The 15777-nt window shown below is 49.6% G+C and overlaps 1 protein-coding gene across 1 annotated transcript; it reads right to left on the reverse strand.

Moving 5' to 3' along the window:
* Positions 1-208: 208 nt before the first annotated feature.
* TMEM18 (transmembrane protein 18) lies at positions 209-2952 on the reverse strand. The gene is made up of 5 exons (XM_040059209.1): positions 2865-2952; positions 2543-2663; positions 1874-1928; positions 900-993; positions 209-806 (listed from the first exon to the last, which is right to left on the reverse strand). The coding sequence occupies exons 1-5, from the start codon at positions 2910-2912 to the stop codon at positions 717-719; spliced, it is 408 nt and encodes a 135-aa protein (XP_039915143.1). The 5' UTR covers positions 2913-2952; the 3' UTR covers positions 209-716.
* Between the last annotated feature and the right edge of the window lie 12825 nt (positions 2953-15777).

Below are 15777 nucleotides of genomic sequence, written 5' to 3' on the forward strand. Positions count from 1 at the left end.
CAAAGAAGCATAAAACTACCAAATTTCACTTTTATAAAATTCTGTTTATCTAGAAGTGTTAAGAACATGAAGTATAAATTGAAAGAAATGCAGAGATAATTTTGAATTATTTACACAAATTAAACTGGGGAATTTGCCAAACTGTGAATTGTTATGAGAAAAAAAGATGGAAACAAATCTGATTAAAAATGAACACAAATTAACTCAATTTAAGATACAGTGAGTGGATAGTTTTATTTAGAAATGCCACTGGCACACAGTACACATAGGAAGTATGAAACTTGGTTTATAAAGAAGTGCTTCACAGAAGCATGGATTCCTGAGTTATTCAGAATAAAATCTCTCATTTACTGTAATTCACAACACAGCTCCAATTGGCTTAAACAACAGAATAACTGATACTTGATAAGCACAAAATAAAGACATAGTAAAAAAATACACAGGAAAATGGAAAGTGGAAGATTGTGTCTCATCAATACTAAAAGCCTTGGTCGTGAAGGGCACAAAGACTTGTTAAGATTGGGTTTCATAATTTCACATCCAATTTAAATGTACTGTAGATAAGTGCTTTCACCTCAATGCCCACAGCCACAATTACAAAGTCCTCTTGACGTTGGACACAAAAATACTTCTGTTCCTGCATACCTACACAGAAAGACAGATTACCCGAAAAGGTGTTATTATATCTGAAGAAAGAAAAATAGAGTTTGGCACTTTCACTTCTTTTTCTCTTTTTCTGCTTTCCTTCTCTGCTGTAGCATCTTTAGTTCAGTCATTACATTCAATGTTCTGTAAACCCAGGTGACCTGAAAAGTAAGTAAATTATTAAATTCAACTAATCCATATACTTTTACTTACTCATTTAATGAAAGAACCTACATGAATGAACACATACATACCACAATTATAATAGTATTCACCAGCAGTGGCGCTGAAAATACAAGTGAAATAAACATTCCTCTTGAATCGAAGTATTGGTATTTAGAAAAGAGCCTGAAAGAAATTAAAAGGAAATGAAAGATGAAGCTTTATTTAGTGTAGTGCATACATTCAACTTTCCCAGCAAGTATTCTACATGGACACTGTACATCACCCCGTATCTTGGGATCACCATGCACAGGCCAGCATTTTAGTGTACTGAATCACAAGAAAGAGGCAGCTGACACCTCCGCAGTTATGAATATTAGTATCAGCCTTTCTCTTCTTTACAGTTTTTCTGTGCAAAAGCTAACTAACATGACTACAAGAGTGCATCATATATCCTGCTTATTCTGAAGCATCTGAAATTACTTTTTAGGTATTTTGCTTACTTATATTAGAAAGATAACAAAGATAACATATGTAGCAAAGCTATAATTAGGTCATGTATAGCTGAAGTGAAACATAATGACTACAATTAGATGCCAGCATAAAGTGGTGTTAAACACATAACTTTCAGTCGTATCAAGGAAAGATTACTTCAGTGTTCAAAATATCAAAATTAACCATTAGTTTAATTCTGGTATACAGGTTTAGAAAAACGGGCAAATGTTAATGCTTATTATACATATAAGTAAGTATATAAAGCAGCAGCAGTATTTTTGAGAAGTGGTTCTTCACTTGAGCTATTAAACGTGAATACCAAAGAAAACCTAACAAAGAAAAAACAAAATAAAACAAAACAAACAACCAACCCTCCCCCAAACCAAAGTTCACATTCTTTTCCCCTTAACCATAGCACCCTGTTTTTCTCAGTTTTCTGACAAGTTAGTTTACCAGCATCCATATAAACAGATTTTAAACAGTACAACAGGTACATGCAATTATTATAAGTATGTGATAACTATGTTGTACTGCATAGTTATATGCAAAAAATTAAAGTGAAAACATTTACCTCCAATTCATGGCTGCTAATTCATTGATATATTCAGCGCAGTACACTAAGCCCACTAAATAAAAAAAATATTAGATTTAGTATTTCTTTAAAAACAAACTGATCATAATACATCATCTAATCCAAATCCACGTGATCTTAAATCAAAGCTAGTGTGTGCTCTGCCAGTCAGCCATGCCTGCTTTGGCTAGGCAATGTCACTGGATTCTCAGGCTGATAAACCCCGAGATAACACAAGTTGTTACTGCAGTGTACAAGCCAGTCTCATGCCATTATCGCGGCTGTCAGCAGGGAATATGGTGAACTTGCTTCAGAAACTAAAGCTGACCCTATTCACTGAACTGCACCATTAAAACGAGGCAGAGTACAAAGCAACTGCTCGCTCTCAGACAACTTATTTTCTGCTTCTCTAGCACAGCAACACCTCATTGGGAAGCTGTGACACACACAATAATGACCATGCAAAAACCTTAATCAAGCCCACTTCCTCATTAAGGCCAGAATTTCAAGTCACTTATTTTATTTTCTTGGAAATAAAATAAATACATATTTATAAGTTATAGCAGGTTCTATCGCAGATTATCGTCGACATGCATTGCTAGCGGAGAAATACCAAGTTGCAGGCACTACTCTGGTGCCCGGCACCACAGGGTGTGCCCGTGCACTCACCCATGCAGAGGAAGTGTCCGATCTGCACCCGGCGGTGCTGCAGGGACGCGCACGTCAGGAGGAAGCAGAGCAGGTGGAAGGCTGCCAGCCCCAGCAGCCAGGGCTCGGACCAGTCCGTGCTCTGCGGGCAGAAGGAAAGCGGATCAGGCAGCGGCGGGAGAAGGGGCGTCACCGGGCGGCCGCAGCGACGGAACGCGGCCGGTCACGGACCGCGCCCCGCAGCCCTGGCACCGGGCTCGGCAAGGAGCGCGCCCCCAGCAAGGGCCTTCCCCCGTCCCAGCCGGACAGCCCCGCTCCCCCGGGTGGCCCCGCTCCCCCTCACCGCCAGCACAGCCGACAGCCCCGGCGGGCCGCGCACTGGCGGCTCCATGGCGATGGCGGCGGCGGCGGTTCTCGCGAGACTGGGGCGGCCGCCGCTCCCCCTGCGGGACGATGGCGGGAAAGGAGCGGCGGGGCCCGAGGCAGGCCCGCATTCCCCGAGGCGGAGGGACCGCAGGTGGTCCCGCGGTTTGGAGGAAGGGCTGAAGTGGCTCCGCACAGCCTACTGGCTTCTCCTGAGGGTGGCCGATAGAGGCAGCCCCGGCTTTCCGGAGCGGGGAAGGAGCTCTGGTCGCGTTTCAGCGTTTGACGCCAGGAGGCCACCAGAGTGACCGTCTGCTCTGTGCGGCCCCGCTGGATTCGGCCCTTTGGGTCGGTGGCCCAGCACGGGTGTGTTGGCTTTTGATCTCCTCTCAGCAATACCCAGGGCTGGCTTAAGCAATGGAAGTACAAGAAAAAAAGAGCTTTAAGCCCATCTTGGAAGTGTTGTAAATAAACTGGGCAGGAGATTAGCTCTTTAAATGCCTTCATTGAAAAAGGGAAAGGCTCAAGGGGTCACCTGCACCACTGCTGCTCCTTCTGGACTCCACTGAGAAGCAGGTGCAAGTCGAATCTGCTGCTCACACTGCAGAGTCAGGATTCCTGCCTCATGGGGGGTTCTCAGAAACTCCCTTGGCTCATTTTGGTCCAGGGTAGTCTCCTTCTCTGGGTGCTTTATAAGTTACGGTGAGAAATCAGGAAACTGTCTGCCATTACCTGAGGGCTCCTGAGTGCTTTGCTGTGGTGGTGCAGAACTGTTTTATTAGATTTTTGTAAGAAGTTTATGTTATGGTTCGTTTTACTGTATCCCCAATTCTGTATCCCTTTTGTGTTGTCTGTATAATAAGGTGTTTTGTGTCAATCATCCCATACCTCACATGATATGTAACATCCCTTCTGCCCCAACCCCCCTCTCTGGGGCAGCTTGCCTATCACTCCCGGGGTCCCTCCCAGATTGTGAAATCTCCGGCAGAGGGCTTCATGTGATAGGTAGCCTGGGGGAAATTCCTTTGGCTCTGGATTTTAGTGGTCTGAAGCTTGGGGGTGGGCACACCTTGTTACCCCCTGAAACCCCTGATTTGTGGTCTTTTTTGTATCCTCCCTGGGACCCTCCCCCGCTTATAGGGGGTGGGAGGGAGGAGCAAGCTCTCTCAGCCGCTGGGTTCTCCACCTAGAAGCTCTCAGCCGCTGGGTTCTCAGCCTAGAAGCCGCTCAGCCGCGGGGCTCTCAGCCGCGGGGTTCTCAGCCTGGAAGCTCCGAGCCGCTCGCCTCGGAGCTTGGAGATCTCTGCTAATAAACATCCTTTAACCTGCTAAGCTGAGAGCCAGCCTTTTCTCTTCTGCTGCTGTTGACTGTCACCTTTGGGTCCAGCTGCCAAGCCGAGAAGCCAAAAAGAACTGGAAACTTTGTGTCTGTGTTGACCCGAGCTAGCTGGAGGTTAGCTCCCACCCGGAGCGGGGACCCAACCGGACATACTTTGCCGATTCAGTTCTGTCTTCTATATATCTGTGTCCTGCATTAGTTCGTTTTAATTAGGGATTTTTGTTGTTAACCATACTTCCGGCTATAGCAAGGCCTCATGGGAGTTTCAGCGATTTCCATAAGGGTGGAGGCAGCAGATTGACAGGCAGGCATGACATCCACAGGAATTGGGAAGAGGAGCAGGCAGAGAGCAGGCGGGGGAGCAGCGGAGGCTTAACCCGAGGGATGGTAAGGGATTTTAGGGTTTTGGGGGAAGAAAAAATGTAACATACAACTCAGAAGGTGAAGAACTGGGGTTTGGGGTACAAATGGGGTACAAACCATTTAGAACATTAACACCTTTAACATTTTTAACACAACTAATAGGGCACAACCATGGGTCCCTGCAACATTCAATAAGTAATCCGTGAGTTTTTGAATTTTATTCACCTCAATTCCCCCCTCTTTTTCTTTGATCGGGCTTTAGCTCGCATCAATTCCTTATTCTTGGCAATACACACTTTTTAGTTCTTGGTATTGGTTATATATCTATTCTGTTGTACTGAGTTCCTTTGGGTTAGATGTTAGCTTTAATATATTTGTGGTCTTCTTGGTATTAATTTCAGAAATTTGGAGGCTTGCCTGTACCGTGGAGGTTATGGTTCAGATTAGGCAGGGGAGTATGCAGGGGATAAGAAGGAGGCTTGCAAGCGCACTTAGAGCTATGAATCCTATCTTTTTCCACCAGGCTCCTTTCAGAGACCAGAAATTGTCCCACCAATCCATATTAATCAAAGGTGTCCACTCTTGGTTGCCGACGTACGCAACCTTCCTGATTTCTTTGGAAATATTTTGAATTACTTCACTTTTGTCATCTATTTCAAGGCAGCACTCTGATGAATTAAACTTTCCGCAGATGCCACCCTCATTTGGTAATAAGTAGTCCACAGCTAATGGATGTTCTCGGCTTTGGTGGACAAATTGAAACAGCAGAGTCCCTTGAACTCTTCGCATCGGTGGCCATGCAGCAGAAGAAGGTAGTCGATGGCCGCCCGATTTTGAAGAGTTGCTTGTCTTGTGGTCTCCTCTTCACCCAGGAGGTTGGTGAGGGCGTCAGTTGTTAAGTTGGCTTGTTTCGCCACCCAGCATTCTAGGTGGGCCAATTCACCTAGTGCTTTCGCAATCGCTACCCATGGTAGAAAAATCGTGACTGCGACTCCTTTAGGTTTAGACCAATGAACAATTTCGTGGTCGCAGTTAGGGTCGATTGCACTGAGATCTCTCTTCTGAATGGCCGAATTGCGTGAAATTTTGCGCTGCCAATTAGCTACTGATGTTTTATTGGGGGTGAACAAGCTTAACTGGCCCAAAGTACATGGACCTCCTGTGTGGAGAGGAGGGATGCCTGCCCAAGCCCGGTCACCGCAGATAAGGAAAACTCCTTTCGGGAGTTTTAGGGGTTTGTGACGTGAGGTGGTGGGTACGTCGACCTCTACGGTGTCTTTGCACCACTGGTCTGGCATAAGGCGATGGGGGCGGATCTGATGATACAATTGATCCTGCCCCTTGGGAGGGGTGTAAATAAACTTAATGCAAAAGGAAGCATTAACTGAACCTAAAAGCTCAAACTCGGTAGGGTATGAAACTATTTGGGGAAGGGATTGTTGAAAATGGGACCACAACACAAAGGAATTTCTGATGATGCCTTTTAAATTCTGATGGTGGGGCCGGACCTGGTTAGCTGATCTTAATAGCTGATGAAGTTCCGAGGGGAACTCTTCGGGCTTGAAAGGGATCCCGACAAGACAAGTAGACAGAGGGTCATCTGCTGAAGCAGCCGCGAGACAGATATGGTCTTGTCCCATGGATCGGGCCAACGTGGCCCACAGGTTGGCCTGTGGCTGCGGGATGATCCATCCAGCCGACGGGAGACAGAGGCAAAACATGACCAGGCAAGCCCCGAGGAGTTGATGGAAGGGAACTGGGCTCCGGCCGGGCTCATCTTCAACTGCAAGAAACTAAAAAGACAAACGTTAACTGAGATCAAGTTTGTCTGGGGGGAAAGGAAGCTCTTCCCAGCAGTCATTCTCCTTCCTCCTGCGCCTCCATGCTGCCTCGGCTACTTGGGTGGATTTCTTACCATGGGACCCCGAGACCTTCGGAACGTAGGGCCTTACCCACTTAGCTGGTATCCATCTGGGTCCTGTGGGGGCGGACACGCAAGCGTATCCACGACCCCACGTGACCAAACCGTAAGGTCCCTCCGTTCTTCCAGTCTCGGGATCCCTGACCATGACAGGCGGCTTTTCTTTTGCATCAAACTGGGGGTTTGCGCCAAAGTGCCGCGTGACTGGAGGGTTCAAAACCTCAAAGGAGCAATTTAAAAAATTAATTGTGAACAGTGCCCTGGCTAACCGGATCAAGGGTGGTTCTGTCTTCAACACCCGTTGTTGTTGGTGGAGGACCCGTTTGATGTCCCTGTGGGTCCTTTCAACCACGGCTTGGCCTGTGGGGGAGTGGGGGATGCCGGTTTTGTGCTCCACCCCCCATTGCTGCAGGAAGCCACAGAATTCTCTTGAACGGTACGCTGGACCATTATCAGTCTTAAGCTCCCTCGGGATCCCCATGAAGGAGAAGGCCTGGATGAGGTGTTTTATTGCATCCGAGGACTTCTCCCCTGTGTGGGCGGAGGCGAAGACTGCACCGGAGAAGGTGTCCACAGAGACGTGTACAAATTTGAAATGGACGAATTCTGGGAAGTGGGTGACATCTGTCTGCCACACCTCACAGCTTTTTAAGCCTCTGGGGTTTACTCCTGCGCTTAGGGTGGGCAAAGCGTGCTTAGAGCAAGAAGGACAGGTGGCCACAATCGCCTTGGCCTGTTCCCGGGTGAGGTGGAACCGGCGGACAAGGCCAGGCGCGTTTTGGTGGAAGAGTTGGTGGCTGAGTTTCGCTTGCTCGAAAATATTCGGCAAGGGGGCCATTGTGACAGGGGCAGCAAGAGCATCAGCTCTTCTGTTTCCCTCCGCAATGAACCCTGGCAACTCAGTGTGCGACCTCGTATGCATTACATAAAAGGGTTGCTCTCGGTGGGAGACAAGCTTTACTAATTTCGAGAGCAATTCAAACAGAGCGATGTTAGACACTTCCTGTAAGATGGCTTGTTCTGCCCTAGAAACCACCCCCGCCACATAAGCGGAGTCAGTGACCAAATTGAAAGGTTCAGAAAACCTCTCAAAAGCCCTAACGACAGCGGCCAACTCAGCAACTTGAGGGGAACCTTCCACCTCATCAATATCTGCCTCCCACTGCTGAGTCTGAGGATCCTTCCAAGTCAAAACTGACTTGTGGGACCTTCTGGTGAAAACTGTCAGGGCCTTGAGGGGTCTGTTGCTCTGAACGCTTTTTAATGATAGAAAAAATTAAACATCCTGATTAAAAATTTTGTGGGCAGGCCGATGTATTGAAATTTGACCTGTAAAGGAGTCTAGGGCAAATTGCAGGGCTTCATTTTCTTGCAGCAAGTGTTCTAGCATCGCTTTAGTAATTTGGCCCGATCAAAGTCCAATTGGTATGTAAATGCATTCGAAGTCGCACCCGGCCAAATCTCTGATCCGCGATCTTGCTTTGCGGATCAACTCAGCTACCAACTCTTGTGGCCGGGTCATTCTTTTGGATCTTTGATGGCTGAGGAAGACCCACTCTATGATTAAGAGTGGATCATTTCCGCCTCGATCCTTTTTGGGGATGTTTCTCCATTGGAATATCACCCCATGGAGGTGTGGCAGTCTTCCCATGATAATAAATTTGAAAGGCAAGTCCGGATCACATCTGTGGGCTTGCCTGGTGGACATGCATTCCTTCACCTTCTCCAGGGCTTTCCTCGCTTCCGGGGTAAGGGCCCTAGGAGAACTAAGCTCCTCTCCCCCTTTCAATAAATTGAAAAGGGGGGCTAGGTCCTCAGTGGTCAGGCCTAGCCAGGGCCTTACCCAATTCAACGCCCCACACAACTGATGGAGATCTGCGAGGGTGCTTACCTTTGATTTGATTTCCAATTTTTGAGGCACAATGGTCCTCTTGCTGACCTCAAGTCCTAGGTACCGCCAAGGTGGCATCCGCTGAACTTTCTCGTCCTGCAGCTCGAACCCTGCAGCAATCAATGCAGTGATTGTCAGGTCAAGCGCGTGGGACAGACCGTCATCGTTCGGGGCACACACAAGCACATCATCCATATAGTGATGGATGATGGCCTTGTCCGCGGCTGCGCGAACGGGGGACAGCAAGGAAGCTACAAACCACTGGGAGATGACGGGAGAATTTTTCATCCCTTGCGGGAGGACTCGCCAGTGGTATAGTTTCCTTGGGGCCATTCGGTTGATGGTCGGAACCGAAAATGCAAAACGTGGGGCATCGTCAGGGTGTAAGGGAATTTGAAAAAAGCAATCCTTTATATCAATCACTGCCAATATCCAATTTTGGGGTAGCATGGTCGGGGAGGGCATTCCTGGTTGTGGAGACCCCATGTCCTCGATGACATTATTAATTTGTCTGAGGTCGTGAAGGAGCCGCCACTTGTCCTTCCCCGGCTTCTTAATTACAAAAACTGGGGAGTTCCAAGGGCTGTTGGTCTCAACTATATGTCCTTTTGCTAACTGCTCCTCCACGAGCTCCTTGAGCGCCTTCAATTTTTCTTTTGATAGCGGCCACTGCTCTACCCAAACTGGAGAAACTGTTAGCCAATTCAGTTTCTGGATAGGGCGCTCCTCAGTGACCGCTGCAGAAAAATCCTGAGAGGGGTTGGGAATGTCAATTTTGACCCCCCATTGGGCCATACGGTCTCTCCCAAGCAGGGGCTCCTTGTAATTCAAAACGAAAGGGCGTATGTTCGCCAGTTGCCCTCTCAGCCCCTTAATTTGGACCACACTTGTAGATTGTTTTGCCAATTGTAAACCACCTACACCTTGCACGTGTCCTGCCATGTCGCGGTGCTGTTCCTCGCGCTGATGAGCGTGGCCACGGGCTAGCTCAGTCTCGTGCACCGCAGCAACGTATGAGGTCGGGGTGGCAAGCCAGGTGAGCCACCTCCTCCCTGTGGGGTCTTGGTTCCCCTCACAGCGACGGTCAGCAGATGACAAATGCAACCCATGGCAGCCAATCAAAAGGCAGACTCCTCTGGGCTCAGTTAAACAGGATTTTATTCAGGGGGAGAGGCAGCACGGGGCTCAGCACTCTCTGGCCTGCCGCCCAGAAGAGACCCCGAGGCCAGGCGTGCGGCAGGTTTTAAGGGTGGGTGGAAACAGGGGTGGCGACAACCGGTCAGCCAGTCACAGGAATCGGGGGGTTAACCGGGGGTGTGAACCATGGAACTGGGGACCAACCACAAAATGAGGGGAGGGGGTCTCCCAGGCCCCAGCCTATCACTCGGCACCCCTCCCGGAGCTTTCTAGAAGCCAGGGAAGGGTCTCTGAGTGACAGACAGGCGACCACGAGGGGGGGGGTGGGATTGACAGCGACAGGTGCAGGGAAGGGATGAATGACAGAAAACGTCTGGTTTTACAATAGACAAAACAACCGATGCAGAAGGGAAAACCAATGCAGAACACAGGGGTATACAGTGAACTAAACCATTATAAAAATAACTTAAAAATCTTACAAAAATAACTTAACAACTTAATAAAAACAATTCTCACACCACCACATCTCCCCCTTTTTTGTTTTTTCAAGAGGAGTGGGACTGGAACGGAGGAGGGAGGTCAGTGATGCTGTGTTACCCTGGTTTTTCTGAGTTTTTTATTAGCCTTTTGATTTTCATAAATGGAGTCAGATCTTTTAGTTACTGTAGAATATTAGAGCAGTTTTTCTACCTTTCCCACAGAAGTAATATAAACAAACCCTTTGTTTTTCATTCTTTTACTTTTATACATTTGTGGGTCTAGCAGAAGATTGGCTTTTTGGGGTTTCCACCCCTCAGCCTCAGTGGCCAGACGAATTGTCAGTTACAATTGTTTTCAGGTTAGAAATATGCAAACAAAGGACAAAGAATGAAAAACAAAGGGTTTGTTTATATTACTTCTGTGGGAAAGGTAGAAAAACTGCTCTAATATTCTACAGTAACTAAAAGATCTGACTCCATTTATGAAAATCAAAAGGCTAATAAAAAACTCAGAAAAACCAGGGTAACAATGCTGCGTTGGGTACCCCAGTCTATGCTCTTCTTCATCCGGATTTCTTCCCTCCTCGTCATCAGGGGCCCCCTCCAGCACCTCCTCCTGATCCAGCTCCTCTTCCTCTCTGCGGTCTTCCAGTGAGGCGATGAGATGGTTTATGGTGGGGAGTGTGGGGTGGAAACTAACTTATACAAGTTTCCTTTTTAAAAGTCTGAAAGCAAGGATAACAAGTAATAAAACAAACAAACACAGCAACCCAGTTTTATCATAGATGAAGCCCAACCGGAGATTCCCCAATTAGAAGACAGTCCGCCCAGCCAGTCCTTGGTCTCCCTTTTGATGTTGGTCACTTGTCGGATGGCGGTGTAGTTGTTCGGTTGGTGGACCAGCCATCCGACGACTGGGAGACTAAGGCTGAGCATTGCCAAGGCTCCGAGGGCTAGGTGGAACCTCCTCGGAGCGGGGAATCCGGCTCGGGTTGCTGTTATGAAAAACTGAAAGACACTAAGCAAATACGTTACTTAAATTTGACAACAGCAGGGAAAGGGATGGCTCTGCCCGGAGCTGATGTTCAGCTCTCCTTGTTTGATGTTTTCCTTTTCCGCCTCCACGCTGCCATGGTGACTTGTGGACTACCGGTTTTGCCAGATCCTGGGCTTTTGGGAACATAGGGCCTCACCCACTTTGCTGGAATCCATTTTGGTCCCATGGGGGTGGACACGCAGGCGTACCCACGTCCCCACGTCCCCAGATCGTGTGGCCCTTCTGTCCCTCCAGACCCAGGATCTCTGACCATGACCTGCGGTCGTTCTTTGACCCCAAACAGTGAGCTCGCACCGAAGTGTCGGACAATGGGCGGATTGAGACCTTCGTAAGAACAATTCAGGAAGTTGATTGTAAACAAAGCTCTGGCCAGCCTGACCGATGGTGACTCTGTCCTGAGGACCCTCTGTTGTTGATGCAGCACACGCTTGATGGTCCCATGGGTCCTCTCAACTATGGCTTGGCCTGTGGGGGAGTGGGGGATGCCGGTCTTGTGCTCCACCCCCCATTGCTGCAGGAAGCTACGAAGCTCCCTGGATTTATACGCCGGGCCGTTATCGGTTTTCATTTCCCTCGGAATGCCCATGAAGGAGAAGGCGTGGATGAGGTGTTTTATGGCATCCCTGGCCTTCTCCCCTGTGTGGGCAGAGGCGAACACGGCTCCAGAAAAGGTATCCACTGACACATGTATGTATTTTTGTCATCCGAATTGTGGGAAATGTGTGACATCTGTTTGCCACACCTCACAGCTCCGCAGCCCTCGGGGATTAACCCCTGCATGTAGAGTTGGAACAGCCTGCTGGGAGCACGATGGACACGCGGCCACGATCGCTCTGGCCTGTTCCCGTGTAAGGTGGAAACGGCGAACAAGGCCAGGCGCGTTTTGGTGGAAGAGCTGGTGGCTGAGTTTCGCCTGCATAAAGATGTTTGGCAGGGGGCCCATCTCAGCGGGGGCAGCAAGGGCATCAGCCTTCCTGTTCCCCTCTGCGATGAACCCTGGCAAATCAGTGTGTGATCTCGTATGCATCACAAAATAGGGTTGCTCTCGGTGGGAGACCAATCTAACTAATTTCGAGAGCAAGTCATAAAGTGCTATGTTGGACACCTCCTGTAAAATCGCCTGATCTCCTCTGGATACCACCCCCGCCACATAGGCGGAGTCTGTGACCAGATTAAAGGGTTCGGGAAACCGCTCAAATGCCCTAACGACAGCGGCCAACTCAGCGACTTGAGGTGATCCTTCCACCTCGGCAATATCAGCCTCCCACTGCTGAGTTTGAGAGTCCTTCCAAGTCAGAACTGACTTGTGGGACCTTCCGGACGCGTCTGTAAAAACGGTTAGAGCCTTGAGGGGCCTCCTACTGCGAACCTCTTTCAGAGATAAAACAAATTTAACTTCCGAATTGAAAATTTTGTGGGCAGGCCGATGAATAGAAATTTGCCCAGTGAAGGAATCCAGGGCGAATTGGAGTGCTTCGTTTTCCTGAAGCAAGTGTTCCAACATAGCTTTAGAAATTTGGCCCGATCTTAAACCAGTTGGGATGTGAATACATTCGAAGTCACAGCCGGCCAATTCTCTGATCCGGAATCTCGCTTTCCGGATCAGCTCTGCCACCAACTCTTGTGGCCGGGTCATCCTCTTGGACCGTTGATGACTCAGGAAGACCCACTCTATGATTGAGAGTGGATCATTCCCTTCTCGGTCCTTCTTTGGGATGTTCCTCCATTGGAAGATCATCCCATGGAGGTGCGGCAACTTTCCCATGATGATAAATTTGAAAGGAAGCTCCAGGTCGAATCGGTGAGCTTGCCTCTTTGACATTGCATCCTGGACCTTTTCCAGTGCCTTCTCCGCCTCAGGGGTAAGGACCCTAGGAAAACTCAGCTCCTCTCCCCCTTTCAATAAATTGAAAAGGCGGGCTAGGTCGTTAGTGGTCAGACCCAGCCAGGGCCTTACCCAGTTCAAAGCCCCACACAGTTGATGGACATCCGCGAGGGAACTTACTTTTGTTTTAATCGCCAATTTTTGCGGCACAATGGTCCACTTCCCGATCTCGAGCCCGAGGTATTTCCAGGGCGGCATCCGCTGAACCTTTTCTTCCTGTAGTTCAAACCCTGCAGCAACCAGTGCATCGACTGTCAGACCAAGCACATGGGAAAGCACGTCATCATTCGGGGCGCACACCAGGACATCATCCATGTAGTGGTAGATGATGGCCTGTCCCGCGGCTGTGCGGACAGGGGACAGCAAGGAGGCCACATACCACTGGCAGATAACAGGTGAGTTCTTCATCCCTTGCGGGAGAACTCGCCAGTGATAGCGTCTCCTCGGGGCTTCCTGGTTGATGGTGGGAACCGAGAAAGCAAAACGTGGGGCATCGTCAGGGTGCAGAGGAATTTGAAAAAAGCAGTCCTTTTTATCTATAACAGCCAATTGCCAATTTTGGGGTAGCATAGTCAGGGAAGGCATCCCAGGTTGAAGAGACCCCATGTCTTCAATGACATTGTTAATTTGGCGGAGGTCCTGAAGGAGCCGCCACTTGTCCTTCCCTGGCTTTTGAATTACAAAAACTGGGGAATTCCAAGGGCTGTCGGTTTCTACGATGTGGCCCTTGGCCAATTGCTCCTTCACGAGCTCCTCGAGCGCTTTTAATTTTGGTTTTGAAAGCGGCCATTGCTCCACCCAAACTGGTTTGTTCGTCAGCCAATTAAGTTTCTTGGTGGGACGCTCGTCAATGGACGCTGCGGAAATTTCCACTGAGGGGTCGGGTATATCGATTTTGACCCCCCATTGTGACATGAGATCTCTGCCAAGCAGAGGCTCCTTATAATCTAAAACAAAAGGACGGATATTAGCCAATTGTCCTTTTGGCCCCTTAATTTGCACTATGCTCCTGGATTGTCTCGCCAATTGCAACCCTCCGACACCTTGAACGTGTCCAGCCACGTCCTGCAGAGCCCAATGTGACGGCCAATCTTTTGCTGGCACAACCGTCACATCCGCCCCTCTGTCCCAAAGGCCTCTGATGTTTAAGGTTTCCCCACCCACCCTGAACTCACAGTCTACCCGGGGCCTTTCTTCAGTGATGGCTTGCACAGGGCAAGCCACTGGGGTGTTGTTTGGTCCCCGGGTAGGGATGATTTGTGCGATCACCTGTCCCTTAGGAATAAATGTGGGTGGATGGGTGCAGCGTAGCCAGAGGACGAGATTTCCAGGGTCGTTGACGAGAACCCCTGGAAGAATCTCAACCTCTTGCGGGGTGTACTTACAGTCCCCGATGATGACAAGCTCCTTTCCTTGGACTGGCCAGGCTCCTTGTTCTTTGGTGTTTATGGAAAGGAAGGTCCAATCTGCTGTCCTCAGATGGAGCGCTTCGGTGAGCTGCAGCCGATAAGGTTCGTGTCTAGATGATGTTACTAGAATTGGCTTTGAAAGGTCATGGTCAGTATTGTATGTCAAGTTCGGTGTGTCACGTCCGGTATTATTGTCTGTCTCAGTGAAAGGCAGCGTATCATTGGCGCTAGATGTTTCTTCCCCCTCCCCCGCTGCTCGGTCCGCCCTATTTCTATCTTCGCGCTGGGCGGACCTGCGCTCCCCCCTTAGTTTAACTGTCGGGAGCTATCTCCCGACCCTCCCCTGTTCCCACTCCCCCCGCCTTCCCCCCTTTAATTTTTCAAAGCTCCAACGGCATCCCGCAGTGGGCAGGTGTTCGCCCAGTGCCCGGGCTCCCGGCATATAACACATCAGTTCTTCTGGGGCACATACAGTCCGCGTATCGGTCCCTGGGTGCCAGACACTGCTGAAACTCTCGGTGTTATTGATTTCCCTTCCCGGTCGTTTCCTTGCAGGTAGGGGACCTTCAGCTGGCACACCCTGAGCATATCTGGAAGGGTTGGAGGGGGGTCCAGAGGGAGACTTAAAATTGCACTCCGGCACATGCTATTTGCATTTGCAAACACCGTCTCCCTCAAGATCCCATCCCTAACCGCCACAGCCGTCACTTGTACCTCGATCGCTCGGGTGAGCTGCTCGACGAACTTGGTGAAACTTTCCTTGATCCCCTGCACAATCTTGTAATAAGGTAGAACCGGGCCGTCTGGCACCATCCCAAAAAACGCGGAGACCGCATGCTCCCTGGCAATCTGGAGGGCTTTGATGGGGATATCTGAGGTTTGGTCCGATGGGTCGGCCCATCTCCCCTCACCGATAAGGTGTTCTAAAGTGAGGGGGTTCCCGTTGTCGTCCACCGCAGTCTCCGGGTCTCGGAGGAGACTGGGCAAGGCCTCCCTGAGTTGCTGCCTCCATGCCGCTACCCACAGTTTGAACTCTGTAGAGTCAAGCAGGCAGGAGAACAGCTGCTTCAGGTCCGCAGGAATAACAACAGCGGCATCGAGATCTGAACGGAGCCAATCCCTGAAATAGGGGCTGTCCCGCCCATAATCTCGATGGGCCTTGCACAGATCCCGGATGGTGGACTGGGGGAATGGGTGATGGATCGCTCGGACCCGCTGCCCTCCTCAGGAGCCCTTATAAACGACTGGGGATACCGAAGGAACAGGGGAAGGCTCATGCATCCCTGCAGGCTCAGGCCCTGGCCCTGCCCCCTCCAGGCCCAGACCGTGGGAACTGGAAGGGGGAGCGTGGGAACCAGCAGGGGGAGCATGGGAACCAGAAGCCCAGGAGGCAGGTCTTCCGGCAGGGGGCGT

This window comes from Hirundo rustica, chromosome 3, assembly GCF_015227805.2.
Source record: "Hirundo rustica isolate bHirRus1 chromosome 3, bHirRus1.pri.v3, whole genome shotgun sequence".
NCBI classification, from domain to species: domain Eukaryota; kingdom Metazoa; phylum Chordata; class Aves; order Passeriformes; family Hirundinidae; genus Hirundo; species Hirundo rustica.